Source organism: Triturus cristatus, chromosome 8, assembly GCF_964204655.1.
Source record: "Triturus cristatus chromosome 8, aTriCri1.1, whole genome shotgun sequence".
NCBI lineage: Eukaryota > Metazoa > Chordata > Amphibia > Caudata > Salamandridae > Triturus > Triturus cristatus.
Window position 1 is genome coordinate 393,588,867 of NC_140591.1, and position 26,273 is coordinate 393,615,139.

The window sequence follows — 26,273 nt, forward strand, 5'->3', positions numbered from 1 at the left end:
AAGAGCTTGGTTGTAGTCTGTTCAAAGTGCCATATTTCATGCATTGTTCCAAGTCTGTAGCATTTCTCCAGGGCAGCTTGAACCTCAATGCTACACCAGGTATCCGTTATGGGCCTTTCTTCATCAAAGTGTTTGCACACGCTAGTCTATTTATACCTCTTACCTTCGACTGTGTGCAGCAGAATAGGGAAATAAAGACGCCTGGGAGGATAGACTTGGCATTTAATCATCCCAAAGTACTGGTTGATGTCTTTAAAGTCCTTATATATGATGCATGGGTGCCCTAGTGGGTACAGCTTCATGTAATACAGACTATGCTCCCAAGACTGCTCTTCATGAGTTTTAACAAGTTATTTAGCCTTGAAAAGTCCAACGGATGAAACACGTGTCGACTGCTTCTGTCTTTTTACTTTCCTTTCTGTCTTTTTACTTTCCTTTCCTTTCCAAGTATTTTCACTTCAGGTTACCTATTCTGATTTATCTTAACTATACAAACTTCTTTTTTGTGCTTTGGTACTATTCTTTGTTAATTCTTTGAGACATTCACATCAACAAAGCATTTTATCACACTTATAATACATTCATACATAATAATACACGTGCAGTGCGACATTGTTTTCGTAAACACCTTTATAAAAAAGCAACACATCAGAAGCTTAATGTTATAGTGCTTGAAAGGATGAAGGTTTGCTAGGCCCTGCTTGAATTTGAATCTAGAACTGTAAGTTCAAGCTCCGGGCCCCTGCCTGGTTAGACCTCCTAGAATCCTCAGTCCCCCAACCCCTTCACAGCACACAAAACAATATCAGTGTTGCACAAAATATCCAATTTGCCTTCTTTAACCCCTTCGATGCGGTGGGAATTCCGCCGTAGCGCTGGGGGGTGCGGGGGGGCAGCGCGGTGGCGCTGTGCTCATGACGGAGCCGCTCCGTCATGAGCCACGGTTGAGCTGTGCTCATGACGGAACGTTTCCGTCATGACTCCGCCCAGTTGCGTTGTCCCCCCGCACAGGTGGGGAAACAGCGCCGCGTGGGCGGAGCGGCCGCCAATCGTCGTGGCATGACGGAACCGCTCCGTCATGAGCACACGGCAACCGTGGCTCATGACGGAGCGGTTCCGTCATGAGCGGGGAAGGGGTTAACCTCACACCATAGAAAACAATTTCAGGATTTAACAACATATTCAGTTTGCCATGTATGTTTAACAATTCAGCATACAAAACAATGTCAGGATTCAACAGCATATTGCACTAGTAAACATAACAGGCCTCATCAGCCTCTGACATAATAGAACTCTGCTCCCGTCAGACTGCGTTCTCCCCTCACTTAAGAAGCATCCTTACGCCTCACCATGTGTGCTAATCCTACTAACCAAGCTTTTTGCCTCATTCTCTATATCTGTAAGGACCTATTGTTTGAAAGTGGAGGACTGCAGAGCCATTGTTTTGAAACCAGCATTTCAAAGTGATAAGCATTGTATTACACTTGAAATTTACAGCACGCAAAAACAGCATTCTAGGGACTTTTTTTCACCACCATTTGCACATTGTATAGTGTACAGAATCCCTGGCCTTTAAACCATGTTTAAAGCGCACTGACACTTGTAGCAACAAGCTAATCTTCGAACAGAAGGCCCTGTTACATGTAAATAGTCAGACAACAGTCACAGCCGATCATTCTGAGCCCGCGTGGCCAAAGGCCCTAGAATCAATTTAAATAAACAACGTCCATGCTTAGAATAAATTTACTGCTGCTCCACGATACCCAGCTCATTGCTATAAATACAGTAAACTCCCATTAAAAAAAAGCTGTGTATTCTACAATTTTTTATGTTCAGCCGATAATTTTTTTACTTTTTGCTTTCAGTCACATACAAATGTAAAACAAATACACATTTTTTAACATTTGTGAATATAACAAACAGAGACCTTCAACTTAACCGGTTAGTTCAAGGGTATAGTAGCTTTTCAAACAAGCTTGTTCTGCTTACAAACAAACTTATCAGGTCAATACAGATGACATTTGAAGATGTCATAAAGCTATAATATATAAAAGTTTTATAAGTCCAGAAAAGGTTATTGACAGGGCTCGAGTCGGGTGTACACGCAGGTACACGGCGTCCCCCCACTCTTTTCACAGGGTGGACACCGTCCCCCCCCTGCCAAGAAGTTGGGCCCCACAGAAATATGCTGAACTTGTCCCGGTGTAATTTTCAGACACCGGGACAAGTTCAGCAGCACCTGCTTGTTACCTGCTTTCCATTCCCAGCAGCAAGGTGCGGGAAGCGAGGGAGCCTTTTTTCACCTCCCGCTGGGCCAAAGTTAAGGAGCCATCCGTCCTCCTTTTGTTTGTATATGCTGACTGGGGGTCTCCTGGAACCTTACTTTTAAATGTAAATGCCACAGAGGGAAACAAAGGCACACAGCTTGCCTTCTCTTCACAGGTACTTAAGAGAGGCAGGCTTTTGCCTTTGTTCTGTCCCTGTATATAAATGCAGACCCTGTAAGACTGTCAGATGGGTTAGTCTGCCCCAGTATTTGCACAAACAATTTAAGTAGCACCATTTTATTTCTTTCATAGTGCTACGTTGTGACGTCATGAGGTCATTTGCATATTCTCTTACTTGGTCAGTCTCCCCAGTTCTTTTTATAGGACTTGTGCCCTGGTCATTGGGTGTCTGCGTCTTGAGGCCCTTCATGGTCTGCGTAGCTGTGATAGCCGGGGCCAAACTCAGCCATGTCAGGAGAATCCACGGGTCAGTTGTCTCCAAAAATGTGTGTTTTCCAGCTGCAAACAGGATAGACAGGGATCTCCCAGGGTGGTGTTACATACTACAAGGTCTTAATTATGAACTCTTTTTTCAACAAAAGAACCGTGGGACCCTAACTCCTAATTTATGCTTGTGTTTTTTAACAGTAGGGGATTCCAATACACTGAAACTTGCTGCATACATAACGAGGCCCTGTGGGTTTTGGGAAAGACGGGAGGAGACCTGAGTTCTGAGCCTCCGGCTTGTCTTTGCAGATCGTGACTATAGCTTTACTCAGTTTCTTTCTGTCTCTCTCTCTCACTTTCTCTCTCCCTCTATATCTCTCGCCCTTTTCCTTTCTGCTTCTCTCTCTTTCTTATTCTCGTTCCCTCTTTTTCTCTCACTCTGCCTCTCTCTCTCTCTCCCTCCCCCGCTCTTTCTCTCTCCCTCTATCTCTTTCTCTTTCTCTCTTTTTCTTTCCCTCTCCATAGGCCTCTGTCTCTCTCTTTCTCACTGCCTCACTTTCTCTCTCCCTCTGCCTTTGTCTCTCTCTCTCTCTCTCTGTCTTTCTCTATGCCTCTCTATCTCTCTTTCTCTCTCGCTCACTGTCTCTCCCTCGCTCTCTCTGTATCTCAACACCACACAAGCTGAAGCAACCAAGTTTGCATTTATGTCACAAGTATCAGGCACAGTTTGTTCCCATCTGAAAACAAATCTCACCTACCAAAACCTTGCATAATAGCAGGGTGTCCTGCAAGCAGAACATGGACAGCTTGTTGCACCCCCTGCTCAGGAGGATTGTAATGAAGACCTCTGAGGTGTACCATGTCACGACCCTAATAGTGTTGTAGGACAGTATGTTGCCATAGGCCTCAAGGTGGGATTTTCTGTCTACAGGGGCATACATCAACATTATGCCACACTTGCTCATATAGGTCTGATATAAAACCACATAGGATGCACTCCTATGGCGTTGTATATTGTAAGGGTTGCATTTCAGCATGCGGTTGCTACAACCTCTTGGGGCCACGTGACCGGGCAGCCTGACTATGGTATTGTCACACCCCACGCGACCACCACACAGGTCACGTGAGGTGTGATATCACCTTAGTCACGTGACCACCCCACTGGTCATGTGATGAAGAGGATATCGCACCCCACGTGACCACCCAATTGGTCACGTGACTAAGGTGATGTCACACCCCACGTGACCACCCCACAGGTCTCATGAACACAGTCATGTGACTCGGATGTGACTTCACATCTGGAGGAGGCACCCAGGGGCCTGTAGTGCCAGCCACGGAAGTGACATCATTTTGGGGGTGGGACAGCTGTCACTTTTAGTTTGATTTCAGGGACAATTCAATTCAATTCTTTCTTTATTCATCCTTCCGAAGCCAGGTCATAAAAGATACACATATTAAAAACATTGTTAGAATCCGGGTTCTCTGGTTGGCACAGGTAGGTACTTGTGACAAGCAGGGAACCTTTCCTCTAGTCAGGATAAGGGGGTACACTCCTAAAATAACCCCTGCTCACCCTCTAGGTAGCTTGGCGCGAGCAGACAAGGCTTATCGCAGAGCGTTATAGGTTAAGCATTTGTGAACACATACAGTAACCCAGTGACAACACTACAAATGGACACCACACAGGTTTTTATATTAAAAATAAGGATTCTTTATATAGAGTTACCACAAGACCATTAAACGACAAAAATACACAATACTGTTACTTCTAGATGGTAGAATTTTGCTTAGTTCTTTTAAGTTCTTAAATGCGACACTTTAAGTCAATGTACCTTTTAGATGCGACACGCAGGGCAATGAAAGTGTTGCAACGTTGTTGATGCGATGAAGTTTTTGGTGCAAAGAAATAAAGACGTGAAGATCTTCCAGATGCCGCACGCTTCTCCGATGTTGCGAGAAGACTCGACTCGATGCGCCAGCTGCAGCGGCGACACCCTTTACGCGATGCGACAACAGCGGCCTTGGCAGCGGCACTCTTCTCCGACATTTGCGAGACGCTTCCGCTCGATGCGATGTTGCAGCGGCGACACCCCTTTACGCGATGCGACGACAGCAGCTCTGATGGTGGTACGCTTCTCCGTGGATGCGAGGCGCTTTTCTTAATGAGGTGCAATGCGACAGCTACGATGGCGACACGCTTCTTCCTCGATGCGAGACTCTTCTCTTGATGCGGTGCGATGTGTCAGCTACGATGGCTGCGATGGCGACACGCTTCTTCGGCGTTGCGAGACACTTCTTGGATGATGCGAGACGCTTCCGCTCGATGCGATGCTGCAGCAGCGACACACTATACGAGATGCAACGACAGCAGCTCCGACGACAGCACGCTTCTCCTCCTTGAGTCGCGCTTCCATCGTCTTGCGACACGCAGTCCCTCAGAAGGCCCAACAACAGTAGCAGGCACTTCCAAAGAACTCTGGGAGATCTTTTTAAGCACAAGTTGAAATAAAGTCTTTGTAGTCTTTCTCCTCTCCTTCAGCAGCAAGGCAACCACTGCTTGCCAATCCCCCAGGTCAGTGACAGTACTCCTCCTTACAGCTTTCACAGTTCCTTCTCCTCAGGCAGAGGTTCTTCTTGTCAAGCAGGATCTAATTTCTTGGGAGCAGGGTCCCAATACTTATACCCCTAATTCCTTTGTTCCTCTGGGGCAGAGGGGCCTTTGTCCAGTCCAAACCAGTTCCTGAGCACTTTGTTGACATGACTCTGACTTTCTATTCAGGGTGCAGGGCAGAGACATCAGCCGCTCCACAGGGGGTGGAGCCAGCATTGTGGTGGCAGAGCACAGCCCTATTCAGAGTCCAGTTGCACTCCTCCCACACATCTGGATTTCAATCTCTCTATTCACCACCAGGCTACCTAGCCCTGCCCCTCTGGGTTTCCCCAGCCCTGTCACTCACACAAACCAGACAGGCAATTACACATAATAGCAGAGGTGGGCTGAAATGGTTAGGCAAGCAAATACCAACTTTCTAAAAGTGGTATTTGCAAACACAGAATATTAAAATAAACTTTACTAAAAGATGTATTTTATATTCGGAGTTCAGGCATACTAAACTCGAATTTCTACCATATTCTCTGGGTCTGTTAGGATCATAGGATGTAACAATTCTGACAGCCCATTCTGGCTTATGGGAACAGGTAGCCTTGCAATAGTAAAAAACGAAAATGGCTGAAATTCACTATTAGGACATGCCACACCCATCAGGGCTTGTCCTACCTTATGCTTACAATGCACCCTGCCCTTGGGCCTGCCATAGGGGTGACTAATATGAAGTTAAGGGAAGGTTTTAGGGACTGGGAAGTGGGTGCACTTGCCCAGTCAGCATGACAGTACCAGACTGCACGCAGGTTCTGCAATGGCAGACCTTAGACACATTTTACTAGGCTGCTTCTGTGGGTGGCACAACCAGTGCTGCAAGCCCACCAGCAGCATTTGTATTTACAAGCCCTGGGCACTCCTGGTGCACTTTACTGGGGTCTGACAGTAAACAAAATAAGCCAATCATGGAATCCAACCAACATATACATTTTAAATAGGGAGCACTTGCACTCTGGCACTGGTTGGCAGTGGCACAGTGCCCTGAGCAGCTAACACCAGCAAAACACATGAGGCACAGCGACAAAAAGTGGAAGGGAGACTCACGCCAAGGTGCCAGGTCTAACAAACATCATAAAATTTAAGGTACTATTTCCTATTACTATTGAACATCTTCCATGAAAGCACCAATCTTAGACTGCATCACTAAATATGCAGAAGAGATTTTTCTGTATAAAAAAGCAGAGGGTGTGATAGACTGAGCATACAGACCTTGTATCCAAACCAGTGTAAATTAGTTGATTTGTGAGTGGTTGAGTACCACATCTTTTATTGCAGAAGAAAGACCTTGTAAAAAATACAAGCAATGAAATGTTACATTTTGTGACCACTTATTCCTTTAAATTATGCCTAAGAAATAAAGTCATTGGTGTTCTCTTATTTGCTTTTCAGTGTCCATTTTGTAGCACATCACATATGCTTAAAGTGTTCTAATATATTGATGGATAATTTTCTGCAGGCTTGCAACCCAAAATATCTGGATTATGACAAGACTGGCTCCATATGTGCTAGTGAAAATATTAATGATACACTTACAAGATATCGCTGGCTGGTCAGTGCTCCCACAGGCCCTGATGGGGTGACCACTCCCATGAGAGAGGTGGACTTCAACACATTCTTCACGTCTTCCAAGATGATCACGCTGGATTCCATCTACTTCCACGCTGGCTCTCGAGTGCAGTGTGCAGCACGGGCTGTGAATTCCAATGGAAATCAAGGCCTGGAGTTGATGAGCCCCATCGTAATTGTGAGCACTGAACAAGGTAAATGTCCTTTTTTATATGTTTACTATTAATTATTTTTCTTGAAACAAGAAAATGAAGGCAGTTGTGGTGCCTGTGGTGCTATAATGTTTGTTAAAATTAGTGTTGAAATTAGGCATCATCAGTACATGAATAGTAATAGAAGGTGACGGCACACAAGAAACAGCACACTTGCATTTCAGCTTGGTTGAAAGAAATGTTTGCTGGTACTGATGTCCAACACACAGGGGATGTTGTAGGAATGGCTCTTACCTCTATATGTTGTGGACATGTGAGTACATTAGAGGCTTCTGGAAAGAGGTAATGCCCCTGATTAATGATATCACTGGCATACATTTACCCCCGAGCTGGTCATTGTTCTACTGAGGAATGTGGACAAATAAGGTTTGTACACATGGTCCTCCCCAACTAATAAACTAGATGCCACTTATTCCTGGCAGTTAAATTGATGATAGTTGAAAAATGTAATGCTCCAGTGCCAGGCACCAACTTAATATCAGCTTGTACACATTGCCTGTAAACTTTGTACAGATAGACAGTTGCCCACACCAAGATAAGGATCCAAGAACTTTTTGCTTTAGGTTGATCTAGCTCTCACGACGGTACAATTGGAATACAGTTTTCAATGTGGAACCTTCATTAAATAAATCTTCTATAAGTGCTGTGTCTCTGTTTGCCAAGTGTTGTTCAGTGTCTTGGCTAGCCCAGTGAAATATTTGTGTTAGTTTGTACATGTCTCTCAGGCCTAACTGGAATTTTTGATCAGATGGGGGAAGTCTGCATTGTTTACTATCGGTATTAGAGGGGATAGGAAGCTGATAACTTGGCTAGTCCTCACTGCTTTATTCCAGTGGTGTATAGTGATCTGAGTGGACTGTTATAGGAGCTCCCAGTTTATGTATTTTAGGAATGCATTCATAGGGGGTCAAGCAGGTGTGCCTTACACAGTTCTTGCTCCAGTTTTCACCAGGGCCTGAATCAGGCTGGCCTTACCCAAGACCTGGCTGGAGCCAATTTTGTGAATAAAATATATCTGCTGAATTCAGGGACATCTAAATGTCTCTCATGAGAAGACTGAAAGGTGATTGATCTAGCCACTCTTAGGTTTCGGTACTCCATATAAAAGGCCAAAGTTTCTTTAATATTGGGGTTAGGAATTTGAGAGGGAGAACTGAAGCCACATGAAGCAATGTAAGCATAAAATTCTTCTTGATGTAATTAACCCTGACTTCCGGCAAGCTCTCTATTTCTCCTCATTTATGGAGGCCTTGGAACAGGGTATCCAACAATGATGGTATGTTGTTATACTTTGTCTTGGAAACACTCAACGTAGAGAACCAGTCCTAAATACTCTATGCCTGATTGAGACTACTCAAACCCATGTTGTTGCAATATCTCTTGGCTGTTTTCTTTCTCGATGGCTACTCGCATTCCACTGGACTTTTGGTGGCTAAATATAAATCCATATACCTCAATGAATTTCTGGAATTTCGCTACTAGAGTCAGAACCAATGATATTGTATCTGTCAAAAACACAAACTATCATCCATGAATAGGGGCATTTTTTATGTAGCCAGGTCACATGTTCAGAGCCTTGATACCTGGGTGAATTTTACCTAAAGGGCTTCCTTAGATAAGACAAAAACTAAAGAGGACACATGGCAACCCTGTCTCATTCCCCTGGATAGGATTATTGGCTCTGCCCTTTGTGATCTGACTTTTATCTTAGTTAAGGGGCTTTTGAAATTGGCCTGTATGAGACAGGTCATTCTTACTCCCAAGCCAATTTCTCTAGAACAGTAAAAGTGAATTCCCAAATTACTGTGTCAAACGCCTTTCCTGCATCATGTGAGAAAAAGAGCAGTTGAGCGTCATTGCAAGGTAATCTATTGTTGCCCCCTGTTTGCCTCTTTTAATGATTCCTGCTTTTTTAGGGCAGTACCATAAACCTCCAAGCTTGTTCATGTGGATCTTGGTGAAAATCTTGACATTGCAAATTAATAAAGCTATCAGTCGGAGCTATACAGATGGGGATCTTGCCCTGTCGATGGGATCAGAGTCAGTGTGCATTCCTTTATACTGAGTGTTACCAAGAATGAGTTAAAGACCTTTGGCAGTTGTGGGCCTGAGATGTCACAGAATGCCTCGTAGTAGGAAGGCAATAAACTATCTGTTTCCAGAGCCTTACTGTTCATAAGGTTCTTTATAGCTTCTCAAACCTCGTCTTTATTATTAGGGTCTTCAAGCCCTTCTTAAAGATCCGACAGAATTTCTGGAAGATAAAGCCTCTTGGTATGGTTTTTAGAGAGATGAATCACAAGGTTTGTTTGCAATAGAGATTAGAATAGTATTGATTCAAGGCATGCAGCACTGCCTTATCAGAGGTATGTTTTTACCCATTAACCTCTCTTATGGTTCGCATATAATTATGGCCTCTGTCCATTTTGATTGTATTGGCCAATAATCTGCTTCCTCCCCTTTTTCATAATATTTTGTTCAGTATTTAGTAGCTTTCGGGCTGCTTCATTAGGAAGGAAAGCCTCAATGCCACCCCTTGCCTTATCTACATGCCTATACACCCTTCTAGAACAAATGTTTTTATGTTTCAAGTCCAATTTGGATATCTCTGTCTTTAGTTCTGTCTTTATGTGTTTCTCCAATTTCATGAAGTTAGTCATATGGACAATATGCTCCCCACTCAAGGCTCCCTCAGCTGTGTCCCAGATTGTAGCCCAAGGCATCCCTTCTGTTATTTTTTCAGCTATATAGCTCTCAAAGGTCTTGTGTTTATTACTATTAAAAAGGAGGTCTTCATAAATGCCAATAAAGTTAATAAAAAGATTTTTTTTTGTTTTTAAAGAAGGAGGTCAAGGAGCAAAATTTAATTCATTTTCCACAGTCCATTGCCTGGTTAATCTTAGTTGCAGCTGTGCCATGTTGTGATGTAATCCTGCCTGTATCCACCATCTATCTGAGCCCAAAGTACAGTAGGCTCAGGAAATTACAGATCCATGAATTGGGATCTATGAGCATTTGAGTAAAATGTATAGTCTCTTTCACCCGGGTGTGTAGCCACCACACCTCTATAAGATTAAGATTGTCTATTCCAGTCCATAACGACTGTGAAATAGCCATGTCATCGAAAACCTGTCAAGGAACAGATCTAGAGCCACCTTGAAATTGACACTTATAATTGCCTCACCCTTTGCTAAACCTCTGACCATGCAAAAGAAGTCAACATAGAATGTGTCTTTATTGGCATTGTGGCCATAGACCAGAGGATCTTGCCAACTTTATTATAGAAATAACCACAACTTCCCACTGTTCGCTCTTCCTTGTCTTTATGGGTGGACTCCAACATGAAACAAGACCCATCTCTGAACAAAATTGCTACCCCTTCGGTTTTGGATTGTCCTATGGAGAAGAATTGCATAAAATAATAATTTTGATCTTAGTCTAGGGATGTCGGACATTTGTAATTGCTCCTTCCCTGTTTAGTGACTGTACCACCTGGTATACATTGATTTTCTAAGTAACAATAGCATTCTTTTATCCGCCATATAGTGCATGAGTGTGAAAATAAGTCTCTTATTCATAAGTGGGTTTGTGAGTAACTATGAAAAGTGGTGGAGAGTGGTCCTTACAGAGCCCTATGAGTGTCTTAACACCCAGAAATGTATACAATTGAGAATATTTCAAAACATCTCTGCAACTCAATTTTCCCATAGAAATAGCGAGAAATGTACTCTGTCAAGGCATGAGTGCTGTATTTTCCAGCATTGGAAACGGAAGGTAACACTCCCAAAATCAGTGGTGTTGTAACTGAAGGGCTTTCTTTGCCAGAAAAAATGATTTCCATGTGGTAGGGAAAAAAAAGGAAAACAAATTATTTTTCCAACAAGGCATTCCACTCTCCAGAATTAGACACCATGTGCAGTTGTGCATGTGAAAAGCTTCCACGTGTGAGGAAATAGAAGGGTGTGTATTAGAACCTTTTTGTCTCAATCCTTTGCATGCATTCACCCCAGTTATGATTTGAATTATGGATCTGAGTAGAACATTTTAAAATGTCAGTTGACTTTCTAGTTACTAAGTATTTTATCTCACCCACTTAGTGAAACTAAGGTAAAAATAAAATATGGAATTCCACCTCAATGGCTTAAAGATAACCCAAACTTACAATTGGGGGAACATTTTTCTTACGTGCTGAAATTGCTATTACATCATATCACTAGAATTAGGATGGCCAATTAAAAATAATTAGATTACACCACTATGCCTACGATATATGGGTCTAAAAGACGTCTCGTACGTAAACCCCCAGGATGGGTTTTAAAACTGAACAGGAAAACCCAGAATATTTAGTTGATTGTACTGAAACATAATACTTTACTGGCACTCAGTCTAAAACCTCCACCTTTGTATCATCCAGATATGTTAGATTATGATTATTCTGCTGCTACGTGACCTATCATTTTATGGCAAAGAGGGATGTTCTGTTATGTTAATTTAACTTTTATAGTATGCAAATCACTCTGGGAGGGATATCTCGGAGTACAGAAAGATTGCAAGCAAAGGAAGCATCAATCAAAACAATTCTGTCTTGAGCATTTTCCTGAATTTCAGGTGGTCAGAGCATGTGCGCATGTGGTAAGGTAATGTGCTCCAGTCCAGAGGGGCTAAATAGGAAAAAGACTGACCTCCCGTTTGGGACTTTATGATACGCAGGACAGCGAGCAAAGCTTTGTCACCTGATCTAAGGTGCTTAGCCGGACTGTAAAGATTTACCTTTGAAATTAGGTAGGTAGGGCCTTTGCCCCTGGAATGCCTTGTGGGTAAGACAACAAATTTAAAAAATAGTTATTTTCTTGACAGGCAGCCAGTGTAAAAATCTTAGTAATAGTGGGGAAGCGAAGCCTGATGGGAGGTTGGGCATGAGACGGCCAGCCATATTCTGGACAACTTGTAATTTGGCAAATAACATCTCATTGGCAGAGGCAAGTAACACGTTGCCGTAATCCAATCTGCTCTTTATAAGTGCTTGTACCATGGTCTTCCATGCTGAGAGCGGAAAGAAAGTAAGAGCTTTCCTCAGCAGATGCATAATATGGTAACAGGCACATGTAGTGGCAAGCACCTGCTCTTTCATGGGCAAGGCTTGGTTCAAACGAATGCCCAAGTTCTTCACAACCTGTTTCGGTATAGGGGCAGAACCTAGTTCTGAAGGCCACCAGTCCGAAGACCAGAGTTGTTGGGCTTTCCTGAACAGCATGATTTCAGTTTTTTCTGCTTTCAACTGAAGGCAGTTATTGCTCATCCAGGTAGCGATCGCAGTCATCCCAGTTAAGAACTGTTCTTTTACTTTGGCCGGAGCTTTGTCAAAGGAGATGACTAACTGTGCACCACCTGCATAGGACAGCAGCTCAAATCCAAATGATTTGACAACTTTAACCAGGGGCACTACGTAAGTGTTGAACAGCATGTGGTTCAAACATGAGCCCTGTGGAACTCCCTTGTCAATTAACATGGTACATGATCTATTGATGTCCAGAGAGATGGTTTGAGTTCTATTAGTTAAGAAATCGGTGAGCCATTTCAGGTCTTTACCATGGATACCAATCTTCGATAGCCTTTGGAGCAGCCTGGGGTGGGACACCTTATCGAAGCTGTGGGTAAATCCAGCAGCACTAGCATAGATGGAGTGTCAGAATCCAAAGAGTCTTATGCAGTCCGTGACCGCCACTAGCGCTGTCTCTGTACTGTGTCCTGAACCCCAATAGAGATGGGGCCAGGATGTTGTTGTCTTCGAGGTACTCTATGATTTGTGTGTTTATTTATCCCTCCAACAAATTGCCAAGTAGTGGTAGTAGAGAGATGGGACGATAGTTTGTAAGGTTGGTGGGTGCCATATTGGCCTTCTATTGAATGGGCATTATCTGAGTAGCTTTCCATACCAGGTGGATTTCCCCCATGTTAACTGATAGGTTAAACAAGAAACATATTGTAGGAGTAATCTGTTTGGAAAGTTGTGCTGCAATCCTAGGAGGACAGATCCTCAGTGGGGAGTCTGATTTGGCTATTTCCAACACCGTCTGAATGCTCTCAGACGAGAAAGCCATGAACTCTACCAAACTGTGTGCTCTCTTGGGGGAGGACAGGTGGGGTTGGTGATTGGCTCCACATTTGTCTTACTGGAAGGATCAGGCAAGTTGCGAAATACTGTACAGATTTTGTCTTCGAAAGAATTTGCAAGAGACACATTATTCTCGCGAAACCTTAATGTCGTGGGAGCAGGTGCGAGGATTAATAAAAGTCTTAAGTGTTTTGAATAGGTCCTTCGACGAGTTGTCAGACTGGTCAATTTGGTTGGTAATATATGTTTTCTGGGCAACTTTAATAGTTGATGGATAACTAGCGAGAGCAGATCTGTAAGCCTGTTTATCAGTTGAATTATGGGTTGCGCACAAATGTCTCTCTAGCTTTTTACAAAAACCTTCTCTTTGCGTAGGATGGTGGTACACCAAGTTTGAGAGGGGTAATGCTATCAAAGGTGGTATTTAAGGTTGCATGATACTCCGCTAGCGCTGAGTCGGCTCCCAAGTCCATAGTGGTCGTTGAGAACACAAACTGTTTATCAAAGGAGTCAGGGGGGACTCTCTGCCATTGTCTAGACCTCCTTTTATTTGCTATAGTTGATTTTCTGGACTCTTCAGTCTTGGGAATGAGGAAATTGACCAAAGAATGACCAGTCCAGACCAGAGGAAGAGGGGGTTGACAGATCAGGGTTTCTGAGTTAGTGAAAAGTAAGTCAAACGTATTTCCCGCTATATGAGTTGGACCCTTGATTTTTTGGCGCAGACCAAGTGTTTCTACATCAGCAAAGAGTTGAGAAACGTCAGAATCAAGTGTATGCATGCCAGAGATAGTGTATACATGATAGAAAAGCCAGTATTACATCCTTGACTTTTGTGAATGTTTCTGTTATCTTCAGGTACTTGAAATTCACATTTCTAGTCTACTGTCAAGTAATCTAAATAAAAATGAGAACTGAAGTCCAAATGAACATTCCTGGGCAAAACGGTTAATGCATTTTACATTATAACTTTAAGATTTATGATGAACCTGATTAGACATCAGTTTAAGTTACCTTATGCTTTTGATAATAATTGCTTTTTGTAATAACTTTTTTCAAAAGCACACCAATTTGGATCACCGGAATTGTTTTTAAAATACTACATTTCTTTTCTAGAACTTAACGATGAGCTATTGTTCTTTTGCATTAGGTCTTTGCCAACCCAGGGTACCAGGTGTTGTGGGCGCTGAACCCTTCTCCGCCAAGTTGCGCTACACGGGTCCAGAAGATGCCGACTACCCTAACCTCATCAAGCTGACCGTCACCCTACCACACATTGATGGTGAGTCCAGATCTCCAAGAGGGCTTAGAAGGAGTGCTTGACAATCACTGCTGTGTGAGGTCTGCAAAAGCAAGACAAACTGATATGGACAGGGGCAAAGCTTTCAGAAGTACTTGATGCAGGGATCTTGTGGTCTGAGTGCCCTCTGCATCCCAATTATCACTCCCCATTTAACTTAATAACCGGGGTGTGGGGGCATTTTACTTTGTTCTATTAAGGTCCATTTCATCCCTGCAACTCCACAGGGTATGGAGTACAATAGAGACTCAAAGGGGTATGTTGACTATTTCTATATCAGACAATACAGTTCCTACTGTTACAATTACCCAAATCAATGCTGCTTTTGGACCTCTGAAATATATACACGACGTGATGGACTTTTGACAAGCAGGCTGTTCACGAGGGTAATAGTGAATACAAATTCATTTATCACTAATCAAATAATGCAAATATCGTCATACTTTGTTATTCTCATTTATATAGTGCTTACTCGGCTTGGCGAGGAATTGATGCGCTTTACAGCAGGCATCACCCTGCTCTGGAACTGTGCAATTTGGTTTGAAGCTCATACGGGGTTCAATTATGCCTGGGCCATTAACCAGTGTAGTAACTGGGATCACTTATAGTTTTTCTATTATATGTTTAGTAGCCTCTGCAGCTGCACTATTGAGACTATGCAGGAAGTTAGAGTTTAAGAAGTAAAGATATGGGGGCAATTTGCAATCGGTTTTTTGACCGTAGATGCATGTATACAGCCAAAAATGCCTTCCTTCATGCGTGCCATGAACTCATAAAAGCAGTCTCGACAGGCGTGAATGGATTTACTAATGAGGATTACTGATTATTTCTCTGCCATGACTGCTGAGAAATACGCAGTAGTAACTCGCGTGGAATGGGTGAGAACTGGGCAGAACAAGCATGGTTTGCCCTCTAAGTTTGTGACCACCCACCCCAAACTTGTACATTTGTGGGCATTCACAAACTCCAATCCAACCCTTTTCCCCTCTCAAACTGCTCAGAGACGTACTGTAGTCTATGGCTGGAGTATCCCCCTTCCAGGATAGGAAGGCGATGGAAACCTTCAATTTTAAAGGAGGTGTAGAGGAAGGATTTTCTCCACTACAACCCATGTTTTGCTCGTGGAGTAAAAAAAGGAAAAGAAAAAAGTGCATTTTCACATTTAACTCCGTTTCTCCCGTGCCTAATTGGATGGTATCTAGAGATTACACATTGGAGAAATTGAAGCCTAGGGAATATGTCACAAGACACTCCCAATTTTACACCTTGAAACCTGCACCGGGCTTAGCTTTCCAGGTGTATTCCCTGAAATGTTTGTTAATTCCCAAAACTAGTAGATCTGCACCATTCGTAGGAGTACTTTATGGAGGGCAGGTGTACTGATATTTGTGTGAATTACCCTCATTGTATGTAAACCATATTTATTAAAATGTCAGTTGTTAAATAAGTGGCTATTCTGGGGTTTCCAGATCAGCAATAATAATGTGCTGTGTGTTTTTCGTACAGGCATGATGCCAGTGGTGTCCACGAGGGAACTGTCCAACTTTGAGCTCACCCTGAGCTCCGACGGGACAAGGGTTGGAAACCACAAGTGCTCCAACTTGTTAGATTACAACGAAGTGAAAACCCGTCATGGTTTCTTATCCGATGCAACCAAGAACCCTGATGTGATTGGGGAGACCTCCCCCTACCAGTACAGTACGGCGCTTCGGGGAGCCAGTACCTTGCGTTTCTATCGCAATCTGAACCTCGAAGCCTGCCTCTGGGAGTTCACCAGCTACTATGACATGTCAGAGCTGCTCACGGACTGTGGAGGCACCATTGGTACAGATGGACAGGTAACGTGTCAAAGAAATATTGTTTTTACTATGTTTCTCATTCACTCCTTTACTTTATTATGGCAAATTTCCATCAAAGATATTCTTATAGATGAATGTAAGGCATTGTTGTTATTAGAGTCCTGTCTAAAGATCCCTTATAGGCATTATAGTAGTATATAGATCAGTGTAAACACTGCTTCTTTCTTTAGTTTTTTTCTATAGCACCACACATTGCCTTATAGCCACTTCTCAGCATTATGCAGAATTGGTGGAAAGTATAATTTCCTTCATAACACAGCGTACGATCATGGTTTTATCTTGTGATGGGCTCTCAGGCATTGGAGCTGGGAAATTGAAAAACAGAATGTGGTCATGTAAACACACTTTCATTGAGAAATACCCACGTAAACCTTTGAAACTCCACTCTGATAACCTACTGTTTGAAGTTAATACCTTGAAGCTGGAGGAAGAATTTGCTAAAAGGCTGGGGCAGCATTAGCAGATAAGTTACACTCTTTGGCAACTTATCTGTGTGAAATGTTTGGGGGAATGTTAAATAGATTCAAAGCATATTCCAAACATGAGTACATCTTTGGCACGTGTGTAAGTAGGACAACCCACCCCCTATTTAAAGTGCAGCCGGAATAAAGCCTTCCCTTTAATCATTCACGCGTACAAACTCGACCACGTCTTTTCTAGAAAGGTAATCATTCTTTAGAACATCAGTCTAGAGGCATGGCATTAACATTCACATTTTTGATTGAGGAAAGAAGTTTTTGCTTCACCCGTCATTTTGTTGAGACAGGTTTTTTTAAAGCATTGACACTATACCCACAGACTTGCAGCTTGGTTTGGATTGGTTTTAGTGCAGTAAAAGAAGTTGTTTTCCCACTCTTTTTAGTGTTTAGAAGCATACCTGCTAAAAGGGAAACTGTTTTATTTTACGTTATATTACAAACTTCGCTAGGAGTAGTTTTTATAACCTTTACTTTTTGTGAATTGTTGTGTGGCATGTCTGCAGCAGCACGAGATGATGTGTTTTGTGCAGGGCAAATTGCACTGTGTGTGGTAAATGCTGGCGTGGGACACACACACACACACACACACACACTTGTGCTATTGCACCTTACCTCACACACTTCCTTCATTGTGCTGTTGTACCTTGGACAGCTAAGCAGAAGGAGTAACAGTTTCATTAGTCTCTCAGCTTGTGCACGTGATAACCAGGTCTTTTGAGGGTGTTGAGATAATCCACATGGGCAGGTCCAGTTAACGGATCACTGACAAAATATCGAGAAGGAGAATATCGAACTACAAAAATATAGAGGAAAAAATATAGAATGCCAAAATATCGAATCCCTATCTCCAAACAGGTAAGTACAAAAATATAGAATCCAAAATATCGTTGTAAAAAATATAGTTAGTCAAAATATCGAATTTTTTAAATGTCTTAAAAGTAATGTAAAATGAATGAAATAATACATATAATTAACTGAAACATACTTAAAAATACTTAAATAACTTTAATATTAATAAATAATTAATGTAAGTAAAAAAAATACATATATATTAACATAATATTAATTAAACATATTCAATATTTTTTGCGTACGATAGCGGCCGGGTAAAATTTACTATTACCACTCCTGTAAGTGCAATAGTAGGGAAAGCGTTGGATAGCGGGAGGGTAAAAATTACTATTCCCACTCCAGAGAGTGCAACAGTCGGGAAAGCGTTGGATAGCATAGGGGTAAAAATTACTATTCCCACTCCAGAGAGTGCACCAGTAGGGAAAGCGTTGGATAGCGTAGGGGTAAAAATTACTATTCCCACTCCAGAGAGTGCAACAGTAGGGAAAGCGTTGGATAGCGGGAGGGTTAAATTAACTATTCCCACTCCAGTGAGTGCAACTGTAGGGAAAGCGTTGGATAGCATAGGGGTAAAAATTACTATTCCCACTCCAGTGAGTGCAATAGTAGGGAAAGCGTAGGATAGCGTAGGGGTAAAAATTACTATTCCCACTCCAGTGAGTGCAATAGTAGAGAAAATAATTATTTAATATTTTATCAAAAATAAATTAATTATTAATACCCAAAAAAGTATTAAAATTAATTTCCAATCACACAATATCTAATAATTAATTACTTATAAATACCAATACATTATTTTTTAATTAATTACCTATTAATAATTAATTACCAACCAATTAATTTTCAATACCAAAAATTATTAAATAATAATAATACCAATTAAGAATTAATTAATAATAAGTTAATTAGCAATATACAAAAAATATTTCTATAATTAATTAGTTACAATTAAATTACTTCCCACCATATTCAATCAATCAATCAATCAAAGCATTTATAAAGCGCACTACTCACCCAGAGGGTCTCAAGGCGCTGGGGGAGGGGGGTCCGCTACTGCTCGAACAGCCAGGTCTTGAGTTGCTTCCTGAAGGCGAGGTGGTCCTGGGTCAGGCGGAGGTGGGTCGGGAGGGAGTTCCATGTCTTGGCGGCGAGGTAGGAGAAGGACCGTCCCCCTGTGGTGGCTCTTCGGATGCGGGGGACGGCGGCGAGGGCGTGGCCGGTCGATCGAAGCTGGCGTTTGGGAGCGTAGAAGTTGAGGCGGCTGTTGAGGTATCCTGGGCCTTGGTTGTGTAGGGCTTTGTGTGCGTGGGTGAGGAGTCGGAAGGTGATTCTCTTGTTGACCGGGAGCCAGTGCAGGTCTCTCAGGTGTCCGGAGATGTGGCTGCGACGGAGGATGTCCAGGATGAGTCGTGCTGAGGCGCTCTGGATCCGCTGGAGTCTCTTCTGGAGTTTGGTGGTGGTTCCGGCGTAGAGGGAGTTGCCGTAGTCCAGACGGCTGGTGACGAGGTCCTGGGTGACCGTCTTCCTGGTCTCGGTGGGGATCCACCAGAAGATCTTACGTAGCATGCGCAGGATGTTGAAGCACGACGAGGAGACGGCGTTGACTTGTCTGGTCATGGAGAGGGAGGAGTCCAGGATGAAGCCCAGGTTGCGTGCGTGGTCTGTTGGTTTGGGTGCGCTGCCTAGGGCGGGGGGCCACCAGGAGTCGTCCCAGGCGGAGGGTGAGGATCCCAGGATGAGGACTTCCGTCTTGTCCGAGTTCAGTTTCAGGCGGCTGTTCTTCATCCATTCGGCTACCTCTTTCATCCCTTCGTGAAGGTTGGCTCTGGCGGTGGCGGGGTCATTGGTGAGGGAGAGAATCAGCTGGGTGTCGTCAGCGTAGGAGATGATGTTGAGGTTGTGCTGGCGTGCGATGTCTGCGAGGGGGCTCATGTAGACGTTGAAGAGGGTTGGACTGAGCGAGGAGCCTTGAGGAACGCCGCAGATGACTTCGGTGGCTTCAGATCTGAACGGGGGGAGGAGGACTCTCTGTGTCCTTCCGGCGAGGAAGGAGATGATCCACTTCAGTGCCTTCTCCTGGATTCCGACGTTGCTGAGTCGCTGCACTAGTGTACGGTGGCAGACAGTGTCGAAGGCCGCGGAGAGGTCTAGGAGGATGAGGGCTGCTGTTTCTCCGTTGTCAAGCAGTGCTCGGATGTCATCGGTGGCTGCGATCAGGGCGGTCTCGGTGCTGTGGTTGGCCCGGAAGCCAGACTGCGAGAGGTCGAGGGAACCGTTCGTCTCGAGGAAGGCGGCCAGCTGCTTGTTGACGGTCTTCTCGATGACTTTTGCAGGAAACGGGAGCAGCGAGATGGGGCGGTAGTTCTTGAGGTCGGTGGGGTCGGCTGATGGCTTCTTTAGTAGAGCGCTGAGTTCGGCGTGCTTCCAGCTCTCCGGGAAGGTAGCGGTGTCGAAGGAGGTGTTGATGATGTCCCGCAGGTGGGCTGCGATGACAGCGTCGGCCTTGTTGAAGACGTGGTGAGGGCAGGGTCAGTAGGAGATCCGGAGTGGATGGAGTTCATCGTGCGGACGGTGTCTTCGGTGCTGATCGGGGTCCAGGCGCGGAGGGTGGTGGTGGGGGGTGGTGGTTCGGTCATGGCGTGCGTCGGTTGAGTGCTGAAGCTGTTGTGTATGTCCGCGATCTTGTTGTAGAAGTAGGAGGCGAGGGAGTTGCAGAGGTCTTGCGAAGGGGTGATGTTGTTGTTTCCGGCGTTGGGGTTGGAGAGCTCTTTAACGATGTTGAAGAGTTCCTTGCTGTTGTGTGCGTTGTTGTCCAGTCGTTCCTTGAATGCGGTTTTCTTGGTGGCGTGGATGAGTTGGTGGTGTTTTCGGGTGGCGAGCTTGAGGGCAGTCATGTTGTCCGGTGTTGGGTCTCTGCGCCATGTTCTCTCGAGGGCTCGGCAGTTCTTCTTGGAGCTCTTGAGTTCGTCGGTGAACCATGGGGCTTTCTTGCTACCGGGTCTGCTAGGCGGGGTCTTCAGAGGGGCGAGGTCGTCTGCGCAGTTGCTGATCCACTTCGCAGGTTGCCGCCTGGCTTGGGTTCGTTGCGCTGGTGGGAGGGTTCATGCTCAGGGAGGTCGCGAGCTGGTCGGCTGTGATCTTGTTCCAGCTTCTGCGTGCAACCTGTTGCTGGTGGTGGTGGATCGTGGTCCTTCTGAAGCTGAAGTGGACGCAGCTGTGGTCCGTCCAGTGGAGTCCGGTGGCGTGGCTGAAGGCGATGTCCTTGCTGGATGAGAAGACGGGGTCGAGTGTGTGTCCGGCGTAGTGGGTGGGGGTGGTGACCAGCTGCTTGAGTCCCAGGTTTGCGAGGTTGTCCGGCAGGGTGGTAGTGTTGCGGTCGTTGTTGTTCTCCAGGTGGAAGTTGAGGTCCCCGAGGAGGATGTAGTCAGCGGAGAGGAGGGCGTGCGGGCTGATGAAGTCGGCGATGTCTTCGCTGAATTGTGTGCGTGGTCCCGGGGGTCTGTAGATGAGGGTGCCTCTGAGGGTGGTCTTGGGGTTGATGTGGACCTGGAAGTGCAGGTGCTCGGCGGGTGCGAGGGTGTCGGCGGTGTTGGTCGTGATGCGGATGGTGTTCCTGTGGATGATGGCGAGCCCTCCTCCGGTCTGGTTGATGCGGTCCCTTCGGATGATCTTGTAGCCATCTGGGATGGCGATGGCGATGTCGGGCGCTGAAGAGGCGTTCATCCAGGTTTCCGTGAGGAAGGCGACGTCTGGTGAGGTTGTGTCGAGCAGGTTCCAGAGCTCGATGGCGTGTCTGTGGACGGAGCGGGTGTTGAGCAGGATGCATTTCAGGTGGCTGCTGCTGTTGCTCGTCTTGGTCTTGGTTGGTGCTGGAGTAGTGCTGGTCCGGATGCAGGTGAACTTGCAGGCGTTGCAGCAGAAGGGTCCGTGGGTGCGTCTCGGGGTGGCTCGGTAGCATCCTGGGATTCGGCCGGCGTTGAGTGCGTTGAGGGTGGCGGCGTCGTACGTCCGGCGGGTGGGCTGGGGTCTGCGGGGGCCAGGGGTCCTGGCGCTGGGCGCGGGCCAGACGCGGACGGGCGCAGACGGGCTTACCTTTGGCGCACAATCGGCGCTCAGTCGGCGCTCCCGCTGCGCGCGTCCGCTGCACGGTCGCTCTGGGGGCGTCATAAGAAGGGGGATGAGAGGGCGGGTCAGCTGGGCGGCGGGAGCGGCTCGGCCAATGGGCCGGTGGTGAGCGGGGCCTGTGGCGAGCTGCGGCGGGAAACTGGCGAGCGGGCGGCTCTGCTGAGGCTGGGCCGCTCGGGGGGCCAGGGGGGCGTCTGCATCGGAGAAAGGCGGCAAGGCTGGCAGGCAGGAGCAGAAGGCGGCAGGAGGAGCAAGGGGGTGACCCGGCCTGGTGAGAGGCGCAGCGGTCACTTTCCCCTATAAACCCACAACCCGCTACAAATAATAACTTAATACAATTAACATAATTATCAATTAAACAATTAATACAAATTAATTACCAATTAATACAAATTATTTGCCAATTAATAATTAATCAGCAAACCAATTAATTTTCAATACCAATTATTAATTACCTAATAACAATTAAATTACTTCCCACCCTAATCCCCTATAAACCCACAACCCGCTACAGAAGTAAAACGCAAAATTAAATTAAAAATGATTAATAATTCCTAAAAATTATTATTTAATGTACTATAATTAAATTACTTCCCACCCTAATCCCCTATAAACCCACAACCCGCTACGGAATTAAATTGCACAAAAATTAAATAACATAAAATTCATTACTTTAAAAATATTCAAACATACATTCTAAAATGAATACATACTTTTAACACATATACTAACACTTAAAACACTATAAAATGGAATGTCCGGGGGCTAGGGGATAAGATTAAAAGAGGTCTGGTCTTACAGTATCTGAAAAGATGTGCGCCGGCGGTGGCCATCCTACAGGAGACACATTTAACGGGAGCAACCTGTAAGGCGCTGGACCGGTGGGGTTTTAAAATGATTGTGCACTCCGAGTTCTCTTCTGGATCGCGCGGGTGGGTATCTTGGTGAAGAAGCAGTTTCCGCTGATAGTTAATCAGAAATGGACAGATGACCAGGGCCGCTTTGCGGCTATATCATGTCAGTGGGAGGGAAGATCCTTCAGTGTGGTATCGGTATATATCCCTCCTGCTCTCCATGCAGTGGCCCTCCCGGCCTTCAGCAGGTTCCTACTCGATCTCCCAGAGGGGTAATGATAATTGGGGGGGACTTCAATGTCGCAATCAGCGGCACTCTTGACCGATATCCTCCTAAACCTCCCACTAACACAGTATCCCACATAGAGAGTTTCATGGACGCCCTGGGTCTTATAGATGTCTGGAGATGCCGTCACCCCACGACACGCCAGTTCACTTACCAGTCGGGAGTACATAATAGTCTATCCAGGATAGATTATTTTTTGGCAACTGCAGATAACTACCAGAACGTGGGGGACATAGACATCAGGCCTAGGGGGATATCAGATCATTCTCCGGTGCTGCTGACATACACGTGCCGCCACGCAGTTAGACGGCGCATTTACCCCATACACCCAGGTTATTTGCACCACCCCAAAATCCTCAAAAACCTCCACACTACAACACAACACTATTTTAAAGAAAATGCAAAGTCGGTCCAATCCCCAACCACCCTTTGGGAGGCCTATAAAACTGTTCTTCGTGGACAAGCTGTTACCTCCATAATAGGTCATAAACGCGAAAAGCAACAGGAGGTACTTGACATGGAATCGAGGCTACGTCAGGCCGAAGAGCAACATGCCGAAAACCCGACGGCGGACACATCCCACTCCCTGTGTATTAAGCAGCGAGAATATAGGGAACACTTAAAGGAGATGACAAAGTCCAGACTGAAGGCTACACTCCATACGATATATGAAATTGGGGATAAGGTGGGTAAACTTTTGGCCTGGCTCGACAAAAAGGAGCGAGCGCGGAGCTGGATGGCGCTGATAAAAACTCGAGAAGGAGTGACGGTCTCGGACCCTCAAGCTATTGTAAAGGAGTTAGCCAATTACTTCACCCAGGTCTATGCGTCCTCCACTACCAATAGGATTGAGGATGCGCAGGCTTACCTTAAAGACATCAAGATGACCACGTTAACACCAGAGGCAAACCGCATGCTGGAAGCTGACATCACGACAGAAGAATTACAATTAGCAATCAGATCTCTGCAGTCTGGGAAGGCGATGGGGCCAAGTGGCATACCCATCGAACACTATAAAAAATGGCAGCTGTGCTCTCCCCCCACCTGTTAAATATGTATCTGAAAAGTCTAGAAGTGGGAGAACTCCCGCGGGACCAAAGCACGGCCACCATAGTAGCGATTCCTAAACCTGGAAAACCTCCTGAGGAATGTATCTCGTATCGCCCAATATCCTTGCTTAACGCTGAAGCGAAAATACTCGCTAAACTTTTGGCGACTCGATTAACCCCGCACATGACTACCCTAATACACCCAGATCAATCGGTATTCATGCCAGGTCGTAACACGGCTCTTAATCTGCGGCGCCTTCAGGGGGTGATAGCCCGTGTACCCTATATTCAAGAACCAGCTGTGATTCTCTCATTGGATGCACGTATGGCATTCGATATGGTAGAGTGGCCCTTCCTTTTTGCGGTCCTTAGACATCTGGACTTTGGCCGTAAATTCTGTGCTTGGGTGCACCTACTATACTCGAAACCTTTAGCACATGTCACAGCAAATGGTCATGTGTCGGAGGACTTCCCGCTGGGGCGCGGAACCCGTCAGGGCTGTCCCCTATCCCCGCTGCTATTCGCACTTGTGTTGGAGCCACTGGCGGCGGTGATTCGGTGGGAACCGACTATTCGGGGGCTTCGATGGACTGCGGGATGGGAGGACCGCATATCCTTATATGCTGACGACATTTTGCTTTACCTGGCCTCCCCCAGGCGGTCCATCTTGGTGCTACTGAATGTCTGTGAAAATTATGGGCGAGTGTCTGGCTACACTATTTATTGGTCCAAATCGGTCTTGTTTGTGCTCTCTGGCTCGACACCATACCTTCCTAAAGATTGCGATCTTCTAATCACGACAGAGGGCTTCAAGTATTTGGGTATTTATGTTACGCCTAGGCCCAATGAATTCCTTAAAAAAAATCTTGTGCCCCCCCTGGAATGTCTAAAACGAGATACAGCACACTGGCGCACTTTGCCTTTAACGCTGCTTGGCAAGGCAGCGCTCTTTAAAATGATGGCGCTGCCACGGTTTCTATATGCCTTAGAGAACTCCCCATTCCCGGTACCAACGAGCTATTTTAAGACAATAGCAGCAGAGATCTCTAGTTTGCTATGGGAAAACAAACCAGCGCGCATTGCAATGGACAAACTGGTTAGGGGTTGGTATGATGGAGGTATAGCACTCCCAAACATACAATTGTACTATTGGGCGGCACAGTTAAAAATAATAAATCAATGGCTTCACGCCCCACACACGGACCCGGCATTCCAGGCAGACAGATGCAGGTTGGGAGACAGGGGAGTCATGGCGGCCCTCTACAACAAAAAACGAGCTAACCCATTGATAGGACCGACGGCACACACAGTGGCCATATGGAACTTTGCGAATAGGAAACTGGGATGGCAGGGGGTCATAACACAACTCACTCCACTCTGGGATACACAGCGACTGGGGCGACTTAGGAAAAGTAAGGGATTCAATAGTTGGGACGCAATAGGCATCTCCACGGTAGGCGACCTCTGGGTCAAACAGGGGGTGGTCACGTTCGAGCACCTACAGGAGCAATACGAACTGGCACCCTCTGAGCAATTCAGATACATGCAGATTAAACATGCCTTACAGGCGGTTATACCACCGAACACCGCACTGCCGGAGGCCTCACCCCTAGAGGATAGGCTGCTGACCGACTATATGCCAAAAAAGGCCACCTCTTTTACTTACCATAAATTGGTTAATAACCTACCTGACCCAACGCAAGCACTGAGGGACAAGTGGTCTTCAGACCTTGGGGATCTTGACGAGACAGATTGGCAGATGGCACTCTCATCACCACGGGAAGTTGCAATAACCTCGAGATTAAGATTAGTACAGTTAAAGATATTACACCGTGTATATTACACAAGGTTAACTTTACACAAAATGGGGAGTGCACACCATCAGTATTGCTTGCGAGAGTGTGGGGAATAGGGTACGTTTTACCACACTATATGGCACTGTCCGAAAATCATGCCGTACTGGACGGCAGTGATGAGAACCATATCTCAGACGGAGGGGGAGTCGGTGGTACCGGAGCCTAAAAGATGTTTATTAAATATATGGGAACCCAATGACCTGAATCATCCAGCACAGGACTAGGCAACTTTGGGAATGAAGGTCGCAAAGCGAAACATAGCCAGACTGTGGGGTTCCAGATGCTCGCCGACACTGGCAGAATGGTGTATGGACATGGATGAGGCCATGGTCGCAGAAAAAGCTGCG

The 26,273-nt window shown here is 45.5% G+C and overlaps 1 protein-coding gene across 1 annotated transcript in view; it reads left to right on the plus strand.

Moving 5' to 3' along the window:
- The window catches only part of FREM2 (FRAS1 related extracellular matrix 2), a 583,269-nt gene that overhangs the window by 446,017 nt on the left and 110,979 nt on the right, over positions 1-26,273 (plus strand). The window contains exons 14-16 of the mRNA XM_085621760.1: positions 6,830-7,133; positions 14,417-14,548; positions 16,073-16,404. Of these exons, the coding sequence (XP_085477886.1) occupies positions 6,830-7,133; positions 14,417-14,548; positions 16,073-16,404 (768 nt within the window). The remainder of the gene's footprint in view (positions 1-6,829; positions 7,134-14,416; positions 14,549-16,072; positions 16,405-26,273) is intronic.